Source organism: Rousettus aegyptiacus, unplaced genomic scaffold, assembly GCF_014176215.1.
Source record: "Rousettus aegyptiacus isolate mRouAeg1 unplaced genomic scaffold, mRouAeg1.p scaffold_m13_p_2, whole genome shotgun sequence".
Taxonomy (NCBI): Eukaryota; Metazoa; Chordata; class Mammalia; order Chiroptera; family Pteropodidae; genus Rousettus; species Rousettus aegyptiacus.
Genome location: NW_023416295.1, coordinates 109,688,861 through 109,713,695, shown reverse-complemented (window position 1 = coordinate 109,713,695; position 24,835 = coordinate 109,688,861). Strand labels below are relative to the sequence as shown.

Below are 24,835 nucleotides of genomic sequence, written 5' to 3'. Positions count from 1 at the left end.
TTTTTTCCTCCTAGGAGGCTGCTCTCCCAGTCTTTGCATTTTCCTAGAGGAAATAATTGAACATTTTACATGCTATAATAGGGATTTAGATTTTCTTTCTCCCAAGGTTACAAGATTATCTGTCTTTCTGTCTCTACACCTATAAAATCTGAAAGTGAAATATGCTGACATTTATAAGCACATGAAAATGTTGCATCCCCCCCCACAAAAGAAAAAAAAAAAACGTATAAACTACATATGCAGCTGGAAAAACTAATCGAAGGCCCTCGTAAGGATATTTGACTGCTACTAATCAATACACTCCTAGGAGAATAATCAAAACCCACTCCAAGTCTTCATTTCAACCTCCAATAACTCTTGTTACCTGGGAGCACACTGTCCCCAATGCCCTGCCTCTCTCCCTGCAACATGACCCTGTCCTGATGAACTCCCATGGGAAAAGTCCTCGGAACCACATTGATTCTGTTCTCAGTTCCAGACACCATTCTGTGGACAGGTAATTCCCTTGACAATGGAATCGATCTAAGGCTGCACAAAGGAAGTTAGAAGTTTCCTTAACTGCCAGTGTTTGGCATTTTACATTCTAAATTCCACGTTGAAAAGTGATCATTTCCTCTGATCTGGAGCTGTATCTGGGCGCCTTCTCTCACATGTTGGTGCAAGAATGCAGTCCTCGGAGTAAAAACTACACTAAAGGGCCAGAGCTCAGCTGGAGTTCCACTGGTCTCTGGCTTCCATCATTACATTTTCTGCTCTTTTTAACAGTGGCCACCAAATACTATTCATTCTACTTTACTCTAAACTCTTCCTTTATCTTTGCCCTTCATTTCTAAATTGGAGCCACTGCGTATTTCAACTAAGCATATTTATTCCTTAGGAAGCAGAACTGAAATGTGCTTTTAAAAAGGGTTTTTTTCGTATCTTCATAATGTTATGGGTTTGCTTTTCTCAGTTCAGTTCAAAATAGAAGTTATTAAATAAACTCTCAAAATCTAATGGAATCACTGAAATAAATCATATATGGCCTAAAAGGTTATTTCCATTCGATATCAGTGCCAGATGCATAGTAGTAGCTACTCAACAAATGTGTATTTAATGTATGAATGAGAAAAATTAGATTTACTCAGTTACTATTTTTTTAAAGACATTCACTCTACTGTCACATTTTATACTCACAACAAAATTCTGTATCAGTCTTATGTAAAATGCTAGCTCTTCCTCCCCTCCCCCAAAATGGGATTGCAGTACATGGTTGCTTTGGGAATTATAACCAAAAAAAGAAAGGTCTGAGTACCAAGGCTAGAAATTTCACTGATGAGACAACTGAAACGAATGGATTTAGAGGTAAATACAAGTTGACATAAGCAACAGAGCATGGCCGTTTACAGCATGGACTCTGAAAACCAAACATCTCATTCCTTGTATGACCTCCGGCAAGTTACTTAATTTCTCTGAGCTTCAGCATCTGATCTATCTAATGCCAATGTTAATACCATCTATTGTGAGAAGTAACCGAGTAGTTCATTTAAAGACTGAGGATAATGCCAAATACATAATAAAAATTAACATTTTCTGAGGCTTTCGAAGATACTGAAGATGAGGACGACAATGGCAACAGTGATGATGATGATAATGTAGTAATGGCGAAATAGGGATGACTCGGATTTACATATTCAGGTCATTTTCAGCTTTGTCCTGCTCTTTGGAGATTGATTCTTCTTATTTTCAATTCCTGAGATCTCAGGGAAGCTTTGCCTTAGGGACGTATCTCTAGAGCTGGGCGATTGATATTTATTTTGTGTCCTCTTTCAGAAAGTGCAAGTGGTGGTAACTGTTTTGGACTATGACAAGATTGGCAAGAACGATGCCATCGGCAAAGTCTTTGTGGGCTACAATAGCACCGGGGCGGAGCTGCGACATTGGTCAGACATGCTGGCCAACCCCAGGCGACCCATTGCCCAGTGGCACACCCTACAGGTAGAGGAGGAAGTTGACGCCATGCTGGCAGTCAAGAAGTAAAGGAAAGAAGCCTTTCTGCGTTTGCCCACATAGTGCTCTTTAGCCAGTATCTGTAAATACCTCAGTAATATGGGTCCTTTCATGTTTCCAGCCATGCATTCCTAACACAATTCAGTGGTACTTCAAATCCTGTTTTAATTTGCACAGATTTAAACATAGAGAGCCCCTGAGTCCTTCATCATACCACTGCCCTCCAAATCTACTCTTCTTTTAAGCAATATGATGTGTAGATAGAGCATGACTGAAATAATTTATTGTATCACACTGTTGTATATACCAGTATGCTAAAGATTTATTTCTAGTTTGTGTATTTGTATGTTGTAAGCGTTTCCTAATCTGTGTATATCTAGATGTTTTTAATAAGATGTTCTATTTTAAACTATGTAAATTGACTGAGATATAGGAGAGCTGATAATATATTATATGGTAAATATAGTATCGTCTGCATTCCAGCAAAAATATCAACTTGTAAGGCACTAGCACAGTGAAACTGACATCTTAAAGGACAACTTAAACTTGAGCTTTCTATTGAATCATTTGCGTACCAAGATACACTTACACCACATATTTGGTGGGTGAATCCAATTTTATAGAATTTCTTCACAGGCAAATTAGTATGATCTGAGCAGCATCCAGGCCGATCTTCAGGAAGCATAGCCACAAAACAGAATTGCATCTGTCTGTACATATCTACAAAGCTAAAACCAGGGCTTCACTCTCACATTTGAAGAAACAACTGTACAGGAGTTAATGACTTCATATTACTGCATATAGATTAACAATATGATGGTGTTCCATGTGTGTGTGTTTATGCACGTGTGTGTGCGTGCATGTGTGTGTGCATTTGTTTAGGGATGGGGGTGGGTGGGAAGAAGCTGAGGGGAGAAGTCAGCATTTCTGAAATATTGCCTGACTATTTAAAAAAGAAAAAAAGTAGCTCTCCGTTATCACCTTTATACAAAATGTGCATCCTGTGAATTCTATTCCAGATTTCACATCTCTAATATTCAAAAGGTTTGCACACTAGACTTTGTAACAAAATATTTTATTATACGAAACCAGATTAGAAGGAATGCAGAATATTTTTAACACAGCAATCTGTGCTTATTACACAAAATTACTTTGTGGTAAACAGACAGTATTGTAATCCCATCAAAAGATGAAAAAAATAAACAATTAGCCATAGTTCTGAATGCACTTCAATTAAGCCAAAACAGACAACTAGTGATCTTTTTATATGCTCTTTTTACTTAAATAAGTTTTAATTTGTCCTTTAAAAAATGGTGAAACAAAACCAAGAACAAGTTCTAGAAAACTGAAGCAACCTCTTATGTATTCTAGATGCTTGATTTAGGAGGAGTTTTTAAATGTTTTCAATGTTATTATGTAGTAAATGGCACTATTATGAAGCTACTAGTCATTCCATAAGAGTCTTCAAGGACTGCTCTGTGTAACACTGTGACTGCCGTGTGTGCTTAGACACGTAGTTTCCTCAGTGGATAGCACTCAATTTACCCCGTAGTGATATTGTAAACAATACTGCCATTCCCTTCTACTGCACTGCCCAAAGTGTGTGTAGCACAAACAGTTCTCATTACAAAGGACCAATTCAGAACTGAAAAGCTATGCATAGGACAAGGAAGATTCACAGAATGGGGTGGAACACACAGCATTTTGTCAAGCACTGTGCAATATTCCATGTTTTTCCCCACTGTGGTAGACCACTCCGTGAAAGAGCAGCCTAGCATCTCACACTACGGTGAGTCTTTTCTCCCACTCACTTCTGTGGCCCATCTAACTCCGAGGCCACAGGAAGTAGTGATGCTCTGAAATGAAAGCTGATCTTCACAAACACCAAACCAAATGAAGGAAAACTAAGCACTAGCCTCATGTTCAGACTTTATAGTATCATGCCACATTTTTTAAAAAACTCAAAGAGAATTCAAAAAGGGCTGATGGGAGGCTTCGAACATGAGGTTGGCTGTTTCCTAATAAAACTAGAATTCCTGTCATTATTCTTTCTTCATCAAAGAAGAAGCAAGCCCTTTGACATTTCAACCCAGTCACAGCAAACTCTAGAACTGGGACAGACACAAAGGACAAATGAAGAATAACATCTCCCTCCTCTGTGGATGGTCCATACTTTTTAAAAAACATAGATAACAGAAAATGCACCAAGTCCTGATGTGAGATTAAATATCGGTTTGAACAAAATTGTCAAATGAGAATCTTTCTAATTTAAAGGACCAAGCACTACCAAAGAGAGGGAGTTGATTGACTTCTAAAATTCATTAAATACCAGAAACTGACATTTAATTTCACTGTATTCAGCTTTAAGTTGTTCACACTAAAACAACACTTTAAAACAAGCAGGTTCGAGCTGCTGAATACACATTATTCCTTGCATTGAAGTACTACTAATGCATTCTCTTGCAACACTGCCAGACATGGGATATTGTCACCATAGAATTAGTTGGTACTATGCCATCTTTCACAAGTCAGTGACCGAACCTGCTCTAAGACCAAGATTCATCCTCAGATAAGCCACATGAACCTTTGAGACAAAGCTGTGTAAAGTATTAGAATCTGATGCTCTAGAAAGATCCTAGTTGCCTTTGTGTATATTTACTGCCTGCTTGAGTGTTTCTATGTGTGGGTTTTCTCTGTACCTTGTAGAAATGTTGGGGTGTTTTCTTCTGCCATATGGCTCGTGGCCCGAGCCAACTCCTTTAGCTGTATTTTACCTTCATTTTTGATGAGGTGGTTTAAATTTCGTTTCACTTCGTGTAGTGAATTCCATAGTAGTTTTCTGATTGTTGTTAAAAATGACTTAACATATTACATGGATATTCAATAAAAATGTTTTATTTCCTGTTGATGTTGCTGCCTTTCGACTCTTTTTCTTACCTGACTCTGGTGGTAAGTCTATGGCCTATTGACTTTGGGGCCTGCAGGAAGCAGAGGCAGCTCCACAAAAGCTTGCACTGAGTGCCAGCCTCTGAGTCATGTCTGTGAATACGGAAGGGCTGAAGGGAAAACAATGCCTAGAGCACTTTTGGCCATTACCGCCCAGTGCCCCTGGGCAGAGTCATTCTCAACATGTGTTTCTCTGTTCCTATTTATGATCAATTCATCTGGCACATATTCAGGCTCCCTGCTTTGCCTAAACTGTGTCCTCCAAGGTTTTCACTCTCGAGCCTAAGTCATAAAGCTTCTCCAGAGTGGGACCGAAAACGAGATTTTCTAAACTCCATTTTTGGAGGACAGTGTGACACGATAAACTCCCTGCCTACTGCAATTACAAGGTGAAACAAGTAAACATCTTTCCTCAAAAAATTCAACATTTATCACCTGCCTACAGTGTACCATGTTTTTACTGGATGCTGGAGATACGATACATGATATAATAAGGTACACCTGACCCCAAGGAGCCCATAGTCTCAGACAGACATGTAAATGCACCATCACAATACACTGTGATATGCTCCCTGAATCCCTAAGAACTTTCGCTAGACCAATTATAGTGGACACCATGGTGTGGCGCCCTGATCCCACTGGCAGCCTGCAACTGCCAGAAGCCTTCCCTGCTGAGGACTAAAAGCCGTGTCCCTCTGCCCTCTAATGAGGAAGCTGCCTTACCTAAGAGGTCATGCATCCCACCCGGGTGCCCACATCCCATGTCCCTGGCTGGATCTCTCTAAGGCGCTATCTCAGTTTCACATCCCCAGGGTTAGTTGAGAATGCTTTTGCAACTGCATTGCAGTTCAACTTCTCCCTCTGCCCTAACAGTTATCCTTGTTCCTTTACAGGTATTGTTCCAAAGAGGACTCCCCAGTAAAACTCCTTCATCTCAGAGTCTGCATCTTGGGGAAGCCAGCCTCTGACATTCTTTGGTGGGGCAGGGGTCGGAGGAGATATCAAGAAAAGTTTTCTAGAGGGAAGTCCTAAAGAACCCACAGGAGTTATCCCAGTCAGTGAGTAAGCAAGACTGGGACAAAACTTAACCACTTTAACAAGACTTAAAGTTTACCCATGACAAGGTCTGTGATAGCTGGCTACAGCTTACTCCCTTCAGCTAGCTTCTATTAGGCACTGCCATATAAGGATAGGGACCAAGCCAAAACTACTTAGTCAGAGGAAAGACCACTTCATTACTGTGCACTCTGAGGAAACGACTGGCAGAGTTCTAAATGTAAGCTGAGAAAAGGACATTTAATGCCAGTAGGGTTAGGTGCAAGGAAAAAAAAATGGCACTATAAATACATTTGTTTGGTTTTCAGTGGCGAATATTTTTTCTTAAACAGTCTTGACCTTAGGTGCAAAACTAGAATATTTCTTAATGATTTATAAAAATCCCATCCAGTCCTTTCATCAACGTGTTTTCCCAAAAGGACATATACACTTGGGATATTTATTAGGTGTTTTAGTCAGAAAAACAAAACCACTTCCAGGTGTTTCAAAGAGGAAATTTTATAGGAAGTTGACCACATAGAGAGGGCTGAGAGAGCAGAGACAGTGGGTTAACCCAGAGATTAATAGATCCCAGCTGTAATTGTATTATAGGGCTGCCCTAACAAGATACCACAGACTGGGTGGCTTAAAATCAACAAAACTTTATTTTCTCACCGTTCTGGAGGTCAGAAGTCTGAAATCAAGACGTTGGCAGGGTTGATTTCTTCCGAGGCCTCTCTCATTGGCTTGTAGCTGGTGTTTCCTCTCTGCGTGCCTATATCCTAACCTCTTCTTGTAAGGACACGAGTTGTGTTGAATTAGGATCCATCCTAATGACCTCATTTTAACTTAATTACCTCTTGAAGGACCCTGTCTTCAAATACAGTGACATTCTGAGGTATTGGGGGTTCAACATATGAACGGGGTTGGTGGACGAGGAGCACAATTCAGCTCACGACGCCCCTCCTAAGTCTGGAAAACCAAAATGGAGAAGATAACGTTAATGTAGCCTAAAACTTTCGAGGGGCTAGAACCTGTGGGAGCTCCATTTTTCCGGGACCATAGAGGGTCTCAAGTGCTGGTGGGGGCACCGACAGAGAGGCTCCACCTTGGAGCTTTGGGAACTGCCGGAAGATCCAGCAACAGCTCACGATGGCTAGAGGAAAGCTGGCAGGAACGGAAACAGGACGAGGGTTCCTTTTCCTCTCCTTCTACCTTCCACCTCAGCCAGTGCCTCGCGTTGGAAGATCCTAATCAGAGTCAGCTGGTAAAGGAGTCTAGGAAACAGCCTGCTGGGTCTTACAGCCCACCCCAGTCCACAGCAGAGCACAGATGGGTGGGAATGAGGGCAGAGAACAGCAGGCAAATGACCAGTCCCTAGGTGTCTTGGTCTGTTTAGGCTGCTGTAACAAAAACACCATAGACGGTTTGGTTTAAACCACACGTATTTATTTCTCACTGCTCAGGAGGCTGGGAACTCCAAGATCAAGCCACCAGCAGATTCAGCGTCTGGTGGGGGGCCATCCTCCTACTGTGTCGGCAGGAGGTAAAAGGAGCAAGAGAGCTCCTCTGGTGTCTCCTTTATCAGGGCACTAATCCCATTCCTGAGGGAAGCACCCTTATAACCTAATCACCTCCCAAAGGCCCCCATCTCCTAATACAATCACATTGAGTGTCGGGATTTCAATATAAAAATTTGGGGGACACAAACATTCAGTGTATAACATTAGGAAACTTTTCTGCATTATTTCAATTTTAGTATATGTGCTGCACACATTAGAAACTTTTAAGAGCTGCATAGACTTTCCAAATGATCTTGTTTCTTCTTCAGAGAACTCGGAGCCACACAAGGCATCACACACCTGGTGACACAGATGTACAGAAATCACATTCTTATTCTACTTGTGCAGAGAGTTTAATATCACAGATTTGAAAATTCCAACTATGATTGCAGTTACCCCCTCCTTGCAACAAGTCTTTATTACATACGCACCAGACTCTTTGATGTTCAGCAACTGATTTAAGCTGTACACAAATCTTGACCATAAAACAGTCAGTGACCTTGGAATAAGAAGGTAAAAAAGCAGGGAAATGAAAATGAGAAATAGCCTGATTCTAAATGTACAAAGAAATTTTCCAAAGCCTTCAGAATAATAATTATGCAGGAGGAATCATCAAAAAGGAGCAGTAATGAAAACACCGTGCAAACCTGCTGATGATTTGTGTGATCTAAGTTCTGAGGCTGGCAAAAAGTTACCTGCATTTTAAAATCTGCATTTCGGCCATATAGATTATCTCCCTCTCCCCCACCAATACACATCCCCAGAGTTTGCACACTCTTTGATGGTACCATCCTGCCAACAAAGTGTTTCCCCCTGTGCACAATGAATTTCATACTGACCGAGTCTGGATCCACTCTCTTAGATGTCTGCTTTACCTCTGTCACTTCCCTATCTCCTCTGGACTGAGAGTGCAGCTAAGTGTTGACATCCTTTTAGGCAGGATTGTTTTGAGTCACCTGTGGAAGGAACCCAGTTCAAGCTGGATTAAGTAAAAAAAAGAAAGAAAAAGGGAAAGGGGAAAGAAGAGCCGTGGGAGGAAGAGAAAAACAAAGATACGGAGACAGACAGAACTATTGCCTCATCTAAGCAGGAAGTTCAAGGTATGACTACATTCAGGAACAGCTGGATCAAGGGTCTCAAACAACGTTACCATTCCTATTCATTCTCTCTGTCTGTCTCTGTCTCTGTCTCTCTTCCTCTCCCTCTTCCCACCCACTTTGCCCTCAATGTCCCCATGTGACAGCACAGATGGCCCCTAGCAAATCCAAACTTCTTCCAATTTAGCATGCTTTCATGTCTCCAGCCCTAGACCCACAAAAATGAGGTAAGGATAGTTCCTCAAAGGAAGATCAGAATGCTATCACCAAGAAAAGTGGATACTGATCAGAGAAAAACAACAGGTGTCTATTCGGCCCCCATATGTCTCTGCCCTAAGGGGAGCAGCACCGAAGGCACAAACTCGGGCCACAGCAGTAGCCTGGTCATTCTTTTCCTTGACCAAAAACACTACTGCAGAGGAAAATTTAGAACTATTCACTTTCCTTCAATTATCTGAAAACATCCATTCGCCTTCCTATTTATTGTCAGGAAAATCAATCATCTATTTATTTTAAACAGCCTTTATTGAAAAGCATTAAGATAGTAACACAATTTTAAATTCCTGAATTCATAAAAAAAATATATTGTTATAGAAACTTAACAGGAAGGAAAGGAAATAGGAAAAAGTCACTCTATACGCACTTTATGTTTTGCCATATGGGCTGACAGTCACTTTTAAATAGTTTTAGTCATAGTATGCCCAGAATTTAGTATCAACTTCCTTCACTTAATGTGAAAAAGAAGACTTTTTTTTTCTTGTTGCCACAAGGTCTTGAGAATTTTTATTTTTATGTACCTGACTTTTCTTTGGGTACATAAATAAAAACTTATTCGGCCATTTCTTATATCAGATATTGAAGTTATTACTAGTTTATTTCTTACATAAATAACATTGCAATGGATATTTTAGAGGTTATTTTTATTTATTACTCTATTAATCTATTATTACCTATTATTAGATTTTATCTATTTATGTTCTTAAGATAAGTTTCCAGAATTTTCCGATTTAGTTTCTTGGAAGTTTTCACTAAATACACTGGTGTTATGTGTTCCAGTTTTCCCACAGCTCCCTCAAGCGTGGGCATCATGCTTTTAATGTCTGACAACTGTAGAGGGTCATGTGCCTCAGTAATGACAGGTTCAGAGTTCATTCTGGGGCCACTGTCCTCTCTACTACTCCAGGCGGCTTGATTAAAAAATCAATGACATGGAAAAAAGCATTGGCAGAGAGCCTGAGGGCAGCAGCGGAGTCTCAGGAAGAGGAGTGTCCAGATGTGACAATGTGTTCTCTCTCTCCTTCACATGTAGTCCCATAGCGCCCGGAGGAGTTTCTCAGGTCCCTCCCTGCTTTCTATTTCCACCATCTAGTCCCTCATTTATCGTATCTCACCCTCGATGGCACAGGAGCCTCACAACTGCCTCCCCATTACCCAGCCTCACCTGTTCCAGCTCTCAGCGCACAGTGTAACAAGCTCTAGCTTGGGAGCCCACAGCTCTCAGTTCAAATCCTGATTCATTCATTTAGCCGCGTAGCCCTGGACAAGTCCCTTCATTTTGTGTATTAAAGATAATGGATATTAAAACTAGTATAAATAAGCATTCAATAAATGGTAGTTATTGCCTTCTAAATCTGGCCCAGGGTAGGCAAACTTTATCTGCAAAGTAAAATATTTGGGACAATATGTTCTCTATCGGCATCTTTTCTTCCTACCATCTAACAATAATCCATCCTTTTCTTTCCAATCTTTTAAAAATGTAAAAACCTTTGTGCTCTCTTCGGTGGCACATACACTAAAAGCATAAAGACCTTTTCTACCTAATGGGCTGTACAAATACAGGCAGCTATAGTTTGTGGACTAGATTCAAGTCACCTCACTCTGCTTATTAAAAATCTATATTTCCTCTTCCTTGCAGACTAATGTTTAAATTCCTTGGCGTCACATTCAAGCCTGTCCCCAGATATTAACCACCTCCCTTGCTCTCCTTCAAGCCCTGCTCCATATTCTAGCTACCAATTTTCTGACCCAATCCGTGTGTGCTCACATCTCCATGACTTTACTAAGGCAGTCCCCTCCACCTGAAATTTCCTGACAAAATCCTATAGGTTGGTGACTGAAGTGGGAAGGAAAGGAATGGTGTGGAGAGAGACCTGGGCAATTTGGAGGAGAGAAATGTGACACTTATTTCCAAATATGCTGCATTGTGGTTCTCCCTGCGGAACACAACCTAAATTCTCAGGCTTACTTCATTATTGCTGTGTCCTAGATCATACATGTTCGTTCTATCCCTAAATGCCTCTGACCCTTACCCAAACAATGCTCTTTAGTTTAACAATGCCTGAAAGACTTACCCCTTCCTTGAACACACTGAGGATTTTTATTTTTTTTAATTCAGGGAAAAATAAACACATTTCAGAATATTAAAGCAATGCTTCCTCCAGCAAATGTGAGATAGTCAGATGATTTATAAATTATAAAAAGGACTTGGAAGATAGGTCCCTGACTAATTTCCTGTCAGTATCACAGTTGCCTCGTTTTCTCACATTTGCCTAAAATATGTGCTGCTGGGCTTCTCACAGCCAGGACTCAGACCCAGGTGACTCAAATTAAGCAGGCTTGGGACAGTAATTTATAGTCTGAGTGACTCATCAACTTTTGCTTCGCCTCTAGCCAGGATGATCACAGCTTCTGTCAGATAGTCAAGAGACTTCGAGCCTCTTTGTCCTCTCCATCCCCAGAACTCACTGTGACTTCAGACTCACCAGGACCTGGGTTTCTACCCTGCATATTTTCTGCTTCATCCAGAGTTCTTTAGGAAGACATGTACCAGCTTGACATTTATTTACTACTTACTCTGAACTAAGTGCTAATTCTTCAGTTGGGAGTCTGTGGGGCAGACTAAAATGAAATCATATTATGCATCCCCCACCCCCAAATTCATATAATGAAGTCCTAATTCTCGACTACTTCAGAATGTGACTGTATGTATAGATAAAGCCTGTAAAGTGGTAATTAAGTTAGAATGAGCTCATTAGGGTGGGCTCTAATCCAATCTGATTGGTGTCCTTATAAGGAAAGGAGATTAGGACACACAGACACACACACAGAGGAAAGAAGTGAAGAGGCAACATGAGGGTTGCCATGTACAGAGCAAAGAGAGAGGCCTCAAAGAAAACCAACCCTGTTGGCACCTTGATCTTAAACATCCAGCCTTCTGAACTATGAGAAGAGAAATTTTTTTATTTAAACCACCCAGTCCGTGGTGCTTTGTTGTGGTACCCCTGGCAGACTAATAGCGGACCCACCCCTCCAGCCCTTAGTGGAACTCAGAATGCTTCAACCCACGGAAACCAATCTTCCCACAACTGCAGATCGGACCTCTCTGGATCTCTCTCTGAAACAGAATATGCTCTCTCTTCCAAAGTCTGTCCCAACACAGACCCTTCGCCTCACACTCCCCTCCTCTCACCTTCCTGGACAGCAAAGCACCTCTCCTCCTGCCCATTCACCCACTCCCACTTCACATCTTTCTCTTCCAGAGTGATCATGAGCCTACAAAACTCTGGACCCTGGACATGGAGGCCAGGTGGGAGTGGGGAAGCGGGGGCAGGGAGGACGTTTAAGCATGGCGTGTGTGTCTTTCCTCTTTCCTTTGTCTCAGATTCATACTGTGTTAGTCAGGCTTCTTCAGAGAAACAGAACCAAGAGAGTATGTAGAGATTTATTTCAAGGAATTGGTTCCCATAATTGTGAAGATTCAGGGAAGAGTTGTGTTTTTACTCCTAAGGCAGTCTGCTGGCAGAATTCCTTCTTGCTCAGCAGAAGTCAGTTTTTGTTCTATTAAGACCTTCAACTGATTGGATGAGCCTCACCTGCATTGTGGAAAGCAATCTGTTTTATGCAAAGTCTACCAATTTAATGTTAATCTCATCAAAAAAATTTAAAAAATTCTGGAATCATATTTCACCAACTATCTGAGCACTGTGACCCAGCCAAGTTGACACATAAAATTAACCAACATACATGCCTTCCTTGTACTAAACTGCTTTTGCCTTACTGCACTATTTAGAAGAGCAATGACAAAAATGATAGCCACTAGCCACATCGGGCTACTGAGTATTTGAAATGAGGCTAGTCCAAGTTGAGATGTTCTGTACATGTAAAACACACACTAAGTTTCAAAGACTATAATAAAGCAAATGTGAACTATCATTAATTTTTGACATTGATTTCACCTGGAAATGATCATTTTGAGTACATTGAGCATATTCCTTTCCTACAGCTGCCATACAAACTCAGTAGCTTAAAACAACACAAAATTTATAAGCTTACATTTCAATATTAAAGTCTAATGTGAGTCTCAATGGGCTAAAATCAAGGTTTGGGCAGGGCTGTGTTCCTTCTGGAGGCTCTAGGTAAAAGTCCATATCCTGGCCTTTTCCAGCTTCTAGAAGATGCCAAATTCCTTGGCTACTGGCCACCTTGCTCCACCTTCAGAGCCAGCAGTATCTTCTTCCTTACCCTTGCTAACATCTCTCTGACCACGGCTACAAACGATGGAAAGGTTCTCCATTTTCAAGAAATGATGTAATTAGATTGGGCCCAGCTGATGATTCAGCATAATCTCATCTCAAGGTCCTTACATTTGTCACATTCTCAAAGTCCCTTTGCCATGTAAGACACATTCACATTTTTTGGTGTTGGGACATCTTTATTCTGCTAATTAAATTGTGCTCAATAAATATTATTTCCACTTTCCATTTTTACTTTTTAAAAAATTTATTAATTTTCATTAGTTTCAAGTATACAGTACATTGGTTAGACATCTATATAGTTCATAAAACAATCCCCTCAATTGCTCCCTCCCTTCCCTTGCCCTCCATATCAATGCTACTTGCATTCCCTATGCTATGTTCCCCATCCCTGTGACCATCTATCAACTACTAATTCGGACTTTTTTTTAACCCTTCACCCCATTCTCCCAACCCCCAACCACCCCTCCCCTCTGTCTGTCACCAAATTGTCCACCATATTTGTGAGTCTGCTTTTGATTAGTTTGTTCTTTTTATTTCTTAGATTCCACATATAAGTGAAATCATATGGTATTTATCTTTCTCTGTGTGACATATTCAATAAGTATTATAACCTCTAGGTGCATCCATGTCATTGCAAATGGTAGGATTTTATTTCTTTTAATGGTTGAGTAATAGTCCATTGAATCAATGGATTGCTTTGGGTAGTATGGCCATTTTAATGATGTTGATTCTTTCTACCCATTAGCATGGTATATACTTCCATTTATTTGTATCTTCAATTTCTTTTTTCGATGACTTCTAATTTTCTAAAAACACATCTTTTACCTCCTTGGTTAATTTGATTTCCAGGTATTTTATAGTTTTTGATGCAATTATAAATGGGATTGTTCTCTTAATTTATCTTTCTGTAAGTTCATCTTTGGTGTATAAAAATGCCACTGACTTCTGAATATTTATTTTATAACCTGCTACTTTACTGAATTCATTAATCAATTCTAACAGGTTTTTTTGGTGGAATCTTTAGAGTTCTCTATCTATAGTATCATGCCATAAGCAAATAACGAGAATTTTACTTCTTCCGTTCCCATTTGGATGCCTTTTATTTCTCTTTCTTGTCTTATTGCTGTGGCTAAGACTTCCATTACAATGTTGAAGAGCAGTGGTGAAAGTGAGCATCCTTGTCTTGTTTCTGATCTTAAGGAAAATGCTTTTAGCCTTTCTCCACTACGTTAGCTGTAGGTTTTATGGCCTTTATTATGTTGAGGTATATTCTCTCTATTCCTACTTTGCCTGAGAGTTTTTATCATAAGTGGATGCTGGATTTTGTCGAATGTTTTTTCTGCATCTATTGATATGATCATGTGGTTTTACCTTTCGATATGTTAATGTAGTATACCACATTTATTGATTTGCAGATATTGTACCAACCTTGCATCCCAGGAATACATCCAACTTGATTATGGTGTATGATATTTTTTGGTTTGCTAATATTTTGTTGAGAATTTTTTCATCAATGTTCAGAAGAGATATTGGCCTATAGTTTTTTTTGGGGGGGGGGTTGTAATGCTTTTGTCTAGTTTTGCAATCAAGGTAATGGTGGCCTCATTTTTACTTTTCTTAACATGGTTACTAAAACATTTTAAAGGACATGTATGGCCCTCATTTGTGGCTCACATTACATTTTTATTGTTCAACATTGTATTAGAAATCAAGAAACACAGAGATCAAGGGACTTGTCAAAAGTTATAGATCAATAATGATGCCAAAAATTTTGAAGTTACTCAAGGCTCACACTTCATCTCTTTCCACACTCATCCTGGGCGATCTCGTCCTGTCTAATGACTTAAATGCTATTTATGTGCTGATGACCCCAAACTTTTCATCTCCAGCTCAGACTTCACCCTTGAACTCATATGTCCACCGGCCTACTCAGTATTTCTACTTGGATGTCTAATAGACATCTTAAATGTAATATATCTCAAAATGAACCCCTGCTCTTCCACAGCACAGATCCCATTCTCCATTCCAACCTGCTGCCTGTATAGTTTCGCCAGCTCAGTAAGTCTCAAAACCTCAAAGTTGACTTTGACTACTCTTCTTTCCTGACAGCAAGTTCTGTCAGTTCTACCTTTGAAATACATCCAGTATCATTCATTCTCAACATCCTACCACCTGATCCAAGACACCATTGTCTTTCACCTTGGTTAACTCAATCCCATAATTGGCCTTTATGTTTTCACCTTCTGCATTCCAGTTTATTTCCAGTAGAGCAGCCCAAGTTATCATGTTAAAACATGTAGGTTATGTTATTCCTCTTCTTAAAATTCTCCAATAATTTTTCATATCACTCAAAAGAAAAGCTGAATTCCTTATCATGTTTTCCAAGGCTCTCTATGGTCTGGACTCTGCTACGGTTTGGGCTAATCATGTACCACCTCTCCTTGGCCTACTCCATTTATTACTACTTGCCACCTTGCTATTCCTCAGACAGGCCAAACAAACTTCCATCTAGAGGCCTTTGGCCCTGCGGTACCTGCTATTCTCTCTACTTCAGCAGTCATTCTCCAGAGACTCCATATCTCATGCCTTTAGGTCCTTAATTAAATATCAACTTTCAGCTTCCCCATGCCATCACCCTCTATTCCCCTACCCTGCATTATTTTTCTTGATAAAACTTTACTATCTGACATACTAAATGTTTTCTTGCTTATCTGTTTATAGGCTAGTTCTCCTCAATAAAAATGTATCCATAAAGATTGAGTTTTCCATCTGCTTTCTTTATTACTATATCTTTGGCATCCAGGACAGTGCCTGACACATAATAGCCATTCAATAAATATTGATCAATAAATATATAAATTAATTGACTCAGGATTAGTAATGTTAGGCTGAATAATTAAGAATAAGCTAAATAACTGTGTATTTGACATTATTTTTTAAGAACTATATTATTTAGTTCTAAGAGATCATTAAAGGCAACTTTCAAGACTTTAATCATGCTAGCCAATTTTCAGATGAGAATCTTATCTTTCAAAGAGCAAGTGGTTTCAAATCCTCCTTGCCCTTTTGCCGTTGTAAATCAGTTTTTTTTTTTTTCATGGATAATTGTTCAAATCTAGCATTTAGAACTGACAGAAGAAAAAAATGCAGATAATTGCTGTTACAATAAATGAAAAAGCAGCAAAAATTACCGATATTTTCAGTTCATTTAACCCCTAATCAACTGTCAAGCAAACATCCTTCCCAAATGACAGCTTCAGTTAGCAAACCAAAGGGCCTGCTTTTCTCAGCTCCTTGTCACATCACAAGTCTCAGAAAGCAAACTAATTGCTTATTACTTATGCAAAATGAGAACAGGGGCATTATATTTTCTTATTACTGTACAACTCTATTTTACTATTTGCTAATGCTTTGGGAGCTATTGATCTCAACTTTCAAACTGCACATTTTTCAACCCATAAAGCAGCTGTTTGTGACTTTGAAGTACATTTTTCCTTTGCTTGATTTTTCATAAAATAGTATTGCACTTGATATTATTGTCTACATGTAACACTGTCTTATTTTAAAGAAATTTTCAAAATGCCAACAGCCTTCATCTTCGTTCCATAAAATCTTGAGGTAAAATCTACATCTTCTTTCAATCTTTACCAGTCCCATGATCCTTGAAGACACAAAAAAAAATAGGAAAAGTCTGTTAAATCACTTTAACAGACAATTGGACCGCAGAAAAGTATTACAAAATTGAAAATAAATATCATAATTCACAAGTTAAGGGCAGTGGAAACTCTTGCCCTACCAGATACTAAGAAGTTAGATGGTCACCATAGCACACTGATACACCAATGGAACAAAATAGAAATTCCCTAAAGATGATAGATAGATAGATAGATAGATAGATAGATAGATAGATAGATAGATAGATATAGATGATAGATGATAGATAGATAGATAGATAGATAGATAGATAGATAGATAAACTTAATGTATGAGAAAGCACTTATTTCAATAGGTTTTTAAAACAAAATGTCTTATAACTATCCAATCATTTTGAAAACAAAATATTTAAATTCTACATCAGTTAGAATACTCTGCCTACAAGTAACAAAACAACAAAAACTAACAGAGGCTTTAAACACAATGATGTTGAGTTTTACATAACATGAAGCCCAAAGGGAGGCCATATCAGGATTGGTTCAGTACTTTAAGGATCTTTTTTAAGTACCTATGCTCTTTTCATCTTCCCTCTTTGCCACCCCCCAGTAGGTTAGCTTTTCTTTCTTGGGCATGTTGCTTCATGATCCAAGATATTATAATCTAAGACATCAAGTGTTCACATACCAACGGCAAGAGGGAAATGCCAGCCAGGCCACTGAGACAAAAAGAGAGCAACAGCTCTCCTTTAATGTTTCTCACCTTTTATTAGGAAGTTAAACTGTCTTTCCTAAAACCTCCCAGAAAAATCTCTCTTCTTTCTCATTGGCTAGGCTAGGTCTAGAACCATTACTTATTTCAGAGGATAAAGGTTAAGCCGGTATCTTACTTTTTTTAATTTCTGTAGCTGGTAGGTAGACAGTGGAAAAGGGGGGTTGAAATGGGTATTGTATAGCCAATCAGACCCTCCATACTCATATCAAATACATGCTTCTGACCATCATGGGAGTAAATACTACTAAACTAGCCCTTCTCCAATATATAACTAGAAAAATAGAGAAAATATGTGAAGTGATTATCTTCAGATGTTGGTCAACAGGATAAACAAGATTGAGCTTGCAGAGAAAGAGGAAGAAGTGAGGTGAACCATACCACCCTCTCAGCTTTTTTCTTGGAGAAACTTTCAGAGTGCAGAGAAATTATAGTGGTTTTGCTGAGCTGAGGAAACAGAGATCAAAGTACACAGTTACTGAGATGGCTGGAATTTGTGTGGCAAGGTACCAGAAGGAAAGGGAGATGTACAGAGAAGGATCTCCAGAAATCTACATAGGAGTCCCCTTTTACCTTTAGCCAAATGCTCAACTGTGTGTGGGCTAAATGAGACTCCATGATGATGGGCCAAAAAGAACTATCGGGGATGGAATGGCTACCAGGATGTTGAGACTAAACCATCAAAGCCTGCACGGGCCTAGGAGACATTCGAGTTCCAGCCAGCCATGGTGAAAAGACCTTGTTGAACACCCTGGATATCTGGCAAGAACACCTAGAGATGCCAGCCTCCAAATATGGCTAATATTGCCCTAGAGTTACAACCACTGTAGACCTGCCTTAACAAAGCTGAGCAACAAACCTGGAAGGAATCATGATGATTCACAAGTAGACTAACTTCTTGCTGAACAAAACTTACAATTAAGAAAGAAAAAAAATTCCAAGCGATCAGTTATGTAGCATCAATCACATTCATATATAAGCAAAAATTACTAAGACATACAAGGAAAAAAACTGTGACCCATAATGAAGAGAAACCCAGTCAGTAGAAAAAACATTGAATTTATATGATCAAAATATTTAAAGGCAAAATGGAAAATATAAATGCTCTAGAAGAAAATGTAGGTGGAAATTTCCAAGCTTTATATTGAAAGTAAAAGTATAAATAAAATGATTGCTTGATTTAATTACCATGGATTTAAAATACCTGTGAATCAAAAACAAAACACGTCATGAACTGAGTTAAAATAAGAAGCAAACTGGGAGTATGTTGGGGGGTAGGGGAGAGGATGAAGCTTCTATGAAAAATGGCTAAAATTATTAATATATAAGGCTATCGAGATTAATAAGAAAAAAATGATTCAAATATTTTAAAAAGCAATGCTTATAAAAAATAGCGATGGTCAAGTCAGACAGAGAAAGATATGTACCATATGACCCATATGATTTCACTTATATGAGGAATCTAAAGAACAAAAAAAACCAAGCTAATCAAAAACAGACTCACAAATGTAGTGGGCAGTTTGGTGACAGATAGGGTATGGAGGTTTGGGGAAATGGAAGACTGGGGTGAAGGGTTAAAGAAGTACAAATTAGTAGTTGATAGCTGGGCACGGGGATGGGGAGCACGGCATAGGGAATGCAGTTAGCATTAATATGATGGATAGGTGGAGGGCCTGGGAAGGGAGGGAGCAATTGAGGGATTGTTTTATGAACTATATAGATGTCTAGCTAATGTACTGTATACTTGAAACTAATTTAAATAAATTCATTAATTAAAAAAGGTCAATAAACATAAAAACATGTAGCTTTATTCATAATAAAATAAATGCATTTAAGTACTAAAAACTTATTTCACATAACAGTTTGATGAAGATTAAATAAAATAATATTCTGCTAACAAGGGTAAGGAAAACTTTTATATACCACTGATGGGGAAGAGGGTACAGATCTGTTATAGAAGGCTAATTTGACAGCATTTGACAATAGCTGAAAAACTGTTTATAATGTCCAACCCTGTAATTGTCTTTCTAAGAATATAGCCTAAGAAAATAGGCTATATAACTAGGTAAGTGCCCAGAAAATTTATAGGAAGATGTGCATCATAGGGTAGTTTATAGCAAATAGTGAATTCTAAGGACAATGTGGCAGCAAGCATTTAAACACTCACTGACCATACTACCCTGGCAGTGTATATACGAGCTAACGAGACAAAAAGTCTGCAGGTGAAAACTAAATGACCCATCCCAGTTAACTTTGTCATACTTAAGAGCCCAAGAAACCTTTCTTGAGTCCATGCCTAACTGAACATAACATAGGGGAAGGAGCTGTTGAAAGACCCTGCAGCCTTTATGCAGAACCATGAAGGTAAGAGTGCCAGATTGGGAGGTCTGCTTCAGAGCAGGTGGGCTCCTAGATTGATTTGTGTCATGTGAAAGATACTCATGGATCCTTTCAGAAATACTCTTGGGAGAGGATCATTTAGCAAGGGAATCAAGAAGGAAGCAAGAGCAACTACAAACAAGACCCAGGGGATTTAAGTTTTCTAGATAACATACCCACCAAGAAGTGAGATGTGGGACAAAAACACACTTTCTCAATTACTTTCTCTTTGAGTAATGGTTTAGTCCCATTTTCTTAAAAAAATAATTCACTTCTGGTCTAGAGTCCAAAGCCACTGGAGAATTAAATTTCTTACTTGTTTTCTAAATTCCTCTCCCACATTTCTTTGTCTTCTCTCTCTGTAGGACACTCAGTTATTGTTTTTACTGATCATATGTTTTTAAAAAATAGATTTCCACTTCCTTTTTTCACTGTTTCATAGAGTCAGTTTATTATCACCATTTCTTATTAACAGACTTCTACTCGATGTAATTTTTAGAGATAGTAGGATCGTGGGTATTTATTTTTTCTTTTTAGTTTTTTTATTTAAAAAAAAAACACTGTTTTAAAATTTAATAGTAATAAGGTAAAAAGATGCATGTACAGGGAAACAGAAGTGAAAATCATTCAAATGTAGCCTGGACATACTAGTAGTTAAAAGCTCTTGTTATATTCTTACTTCATATTAAAGTTGTTCTTGATATAGTCCTCATTTCAACCAAACTACATTATAAATACGTATCTAGGGGAAAAATCTCTAAACTGAACTTTCTGAGAGCAGGGACTTTTTCCCTGTCATTCATTCTTTTATTCAACAAAAGCAATTACTGAGTGCTTAATAGTGCCAGGCACTGGGTCTTGCACTGAGTTTATAACTGAACAAAAGAGATTCAATTTGTTCTGAAAGAATTTTAAGTAAAGGGATTTTTAGTTCCTTTGCATCTAGGGTTCTCACAAAAGCCAGAAATAAAGGGAACACCCAATAAATGTTGCCTTAGCTGTTGCTAACCGGCTTGGGCACCAGGCTCTTTATTCAAGTCCCCAAACCCCTGAGGCATTATATATTCAACCATCCTGCTTCCATTCAGTGTTTCTATCTCAGCTATGTTTTTGCAGATACCCTGTTCCACAAGACAGAAAACACAGAACATATTAACAGCTCTTAAAATCAGGGGTTGTGGAGGAGGGGAACGAACGGAGAGATCCTAGATAAAAGACTGATCTGTAAATCAGTCTTTTATTCAATAAGTGAATTATTACTGTCATTGTTTTGTTTTTGACCACTGTAGAGATTAATACATAGACATCTTTGATGAAAGAGTTAACGAAGGTGTATGTGCTCTTTAGAAGATAATATGGAACAAGAAGATAGAAATTAATATGGCTGGTTCTTCAAGGAAAAAAATTTGTGTGTGAGCATGAATGAGCAAGACAGAGATAGACAGAGAACAAGAGAAGAACTTCAATAAGTTTGCTATTGCTCAAACATTTTTGGAATTCCTCCTGCTAATAATATTTATTAAGAATAACCTAAGTATAGGTTTAACTAAAATTTTTAGATAGAGCTAAGATAAAAAATTTCTTTCGGTCAATGACAAGATAAAATTCTACTCATAATTTCTCAAAATTGGGATCCTTTTTATACTAGTTTCAAAACTAAATCAATAAAATAGTTTTATGGCCAAAGAAGCTGAGAAACTATTCATTCTATTTTCCCTCTCGGAGGTTTACAAAGCATATTTTCCTCATATTATTGGCTCTTGTGGCATATCTGTGGGTTCCCAAACTAATTTGATTCGGAAATCTTTTTTTTTCTTTTTTCTTTTAATTTGTTTATTTAAATTAGTTTCAATTATGCAGTATATTAGTTAGACATCTATACAGTTCATAAAACGATCCCTCCAATTGCTCTCTCCCTTCCCTGGCCCTCCTCCTAGCCAACGTATCAATGCTACCTGCATTCTCTCTGCCCTGCTCCCCATCCCCATGCCCAATTATCAACTACTAATATGTACTTCTTTAACCCTTCGCCCCATTCTCGCAGCTCCCCAAGCCCCCAAACCCTACCCTTCACCAAATTGTCCACTACATTTATGAGTCTGTTTTTGATTAGTTTGTTCTTTTTGTTCCCTAGATTCCTCATATAAGTGAAATCATATGATATATATCTTTCTCTGACTTAAGAAATCCTCTTTGTTAAATAATACCTATTAATGTCTCATAGAATACATATTGGAAAATCTTATTTTAAACTAATGCATGAACACACAATGCAATATACATATAATATATTATTGAATTGTATACTTGAAATCTATTTGATTTTATTAACTTATGTCATCCCAAAAATTTTAATTAAAAAAAAAAGAAACATGGCAAACAAAAAAATGAAAAGAATGTAAGGTGCAATTTTCTTGTATCTTTTTTTAGTGCATAAGAATATTATCCTTTAAAGCATTTTTTATTGATGTATAATTGACATACATTATCAGATTAGTTTCAGGTGTATAGCATAGTGATTCAATATTTTATACATTACAAAATAATCACCATATCTAGTGACCATCTGTCACCATACAAAGTTATCACAATATTATTCATTAACTATATTCTCTATGCTTCATATTAGATCTTCATGACTTATTTATTTTATAACTAGAATTTTGCACCTCTTAATCCCCTTCACCTATTTCACCCACCCCCATGCCACCTTCCTCTGGTAACCAACCACCAGTTTGTTTCCTGTGCCTATCAGTCTGTTTCTGTTTTATTTTGTTTTGTTTGTTTGTTTATTCTTTTATATTCCACATATAAGTGAAACCATATGGTATTTGTCTTACTCAATGTGATTTATTTCACCTAGCATAATATCCTCTAGGTCCATCCATGTCACAAATGGCAATATTTTTTTTTTATTTTTGTGGTATATAAATATACCACATCTTTACCTATGTATCCGTCAATAGACACTGGTTGTTTATATATCTTGGCTATTGTAAATAATGCTGCAATGATCATGGAATACATATAACTCTTTGAATTAGTGTTTTTGTTTTCTTCAGATAAACACCCAGAAGTGGAACTGCTGATTGTATTGTAGTTCTATTTTAAGTTTTTTGAAGAACCTCCATACTGTTTTTCATAGTGGGTGCACCATTCTACATTCCCATCAACAATGTATGAGGGTTCCCTTTTCTCCACATCTCACCAACACTTGTTATTTTTTGTCTTTTTGATAATAGCCAAAATTGAAAGCCCAGAAATAAACTCACACATAATGGCCAATTAATGAAAAAAAGAGGCAAGAATATACGATGAGGAAAAGAAAGTTTCTTCAATAAATGGTGTACAGAAAACTGGACCGCTATGTGCATAAGAAAGAAACTGAACCACTATCTTATACCATATACAAAAATAAATTCAGAACGAATTAAAGATTTGAATGTAAGACCTGAAACCATAAAACACCTAGAAGAAAATATAGGCAGTAAATTCTTCAATACTGGTCTTAGCAACAGTCTAAGTGTGACCAGTCTCCCCCAGGCGAGGGCAAGAAAATCACAAATAAACAAATGAGACTACACCAAATTAAAAAGCTGTTGCACAGTGAAGGAAACCATCAACAACAGGAAAAGGTAGTCTACTGAATAGGAGAGGATATTTGAAAATCATACATCCAATCAGGAGTTAATAATCAACATATATAAATAACTCACACAACCTAATATCAGAAAGAAAAAAAAAACAACTGATTTAAAAATGGGTGTAGCACTTGAATAGATAATTTTCCAGAGAAAATGTACAGATAGCCAACAAGCACATGAAAAGATGTCAGCATCACTAAGCATCAGGGAAATGCAAATCAAAACCACAATGAGATATCATCCCACACCTGTGAGAATGGCCATTATCTTGTGTCATTTTTAAATTTTTTTCTGAAATCACTTACTTGGACATAGCAATTTTAGATATACATATTTTTAAAATCAGTTACTGTAGCAATCATGTTACATTTTTCTATTCATTTCTCCCTTCTACCTTCACAAAGCAAAGCAAATTTCTTTTGTTCAACGTGGTAATGGGCTTGGCTAAAAACACTTACTTAATCTACATCCCTTTGTGGCCTTGTGACCAAATTTTAGTGAATGAGATCTAAGGCAGAAGTAATTAAGTATGGCTTCTAGGAAAGCTATTTAAGAGGTACAAATTCTGCTGGTATGCCCTTTAGCCTTTTGCCTCTGTTCCTTTATCCTACCTGGAACACAGTCAGGACACCTGGGGTGTAGCCAGCATCTTGCAACCATGATATCGAAAGCCATACTAAGGAGAGTGGAACAGAAACATGGGAGCAACCTGGGTCCCCGATGACATTATTGTGCTGCCCTGGGCTCCAGAACTTTTTATTTCAGAAAAACAAACTTCTTTCTTGTTTAAGCCACTGTTTGTCACATTTTCTTTTAATTTTAACCAAACACATTTTTCACTGAGAGTCATATTAAAGATCACAATTTACATAATTTTTATCCTGCAATGAGTTGTGTTTTTGACTTAGTATTCTTGTACTTTTATTGTAAATCACCTCAAACCCTTCTTGACAGTAGGTATAGTGTATATGAATCAATAAAAATGTACACGCTTATAGCTACTAAAAGCTCTACACTGCAAACTTCTGTAGGTCATCAATAAAGATATATGTGGTCTGCAAAGATTTTTCTAAACCCAAATACTGATCAAAGAATCTAAAACCATTAATTTTGTTTCATGTCATAGCAATCATTTCCTATAAATTCTGTTTGTAATATAGTTCTATTCATAGGTTTAGTAAATGAAAATAAATTTTGTGATGGGAATTTTATTTTGTCCTTTGTAA

The 24,835-nt window shown here is 38.0% G+C and overlaps 1 protein-coding gene and 1 long non-coding RNA gene across 5 annotated transcripts in view; one reads left to right on the top strand and one right to left on the bottom strand.

Annotated features, from left to right (window-relative positions):
- SYT1 (synaptotagmin 1) overlaps nt 1-3,893 on the top strand; it is a 470,287-nt gene extending 466,394 nt beyond the window's left edge. For all 4 annotated transcript variants that reach the window (XM_036236723.1, XM_036236722.1, XM_036236721.1 and 1 more), the window contains one exon: nt 1,813-3,893. In XM_036236723.1, the coding sequence (XP_036092616.1) occupies nt 1,813-2,019 (207 nt within the window). In that variant the 3' untranslated portion in view covers nt 2,020-3,893. The remainder of the gene's footprint in view (nt 1-1,812) is intronic.
- The window catches only part of LOC118613677, an 88,994-nt gene that overhangs the window by 35,517 nt on the left and 28,642 nt on the right, over nt 1-24,835 (bottom strand). The window contains exon 4 of the long non-coding RNA XR_004955671.1: nt 6,646-8,488. This is a non-coding gene — a long non-coding RNA (uncharacterized LOC118613677). The remainder of the gene's footprint in view (nt 1-6,645; nt 8,489-24,835) is intronic.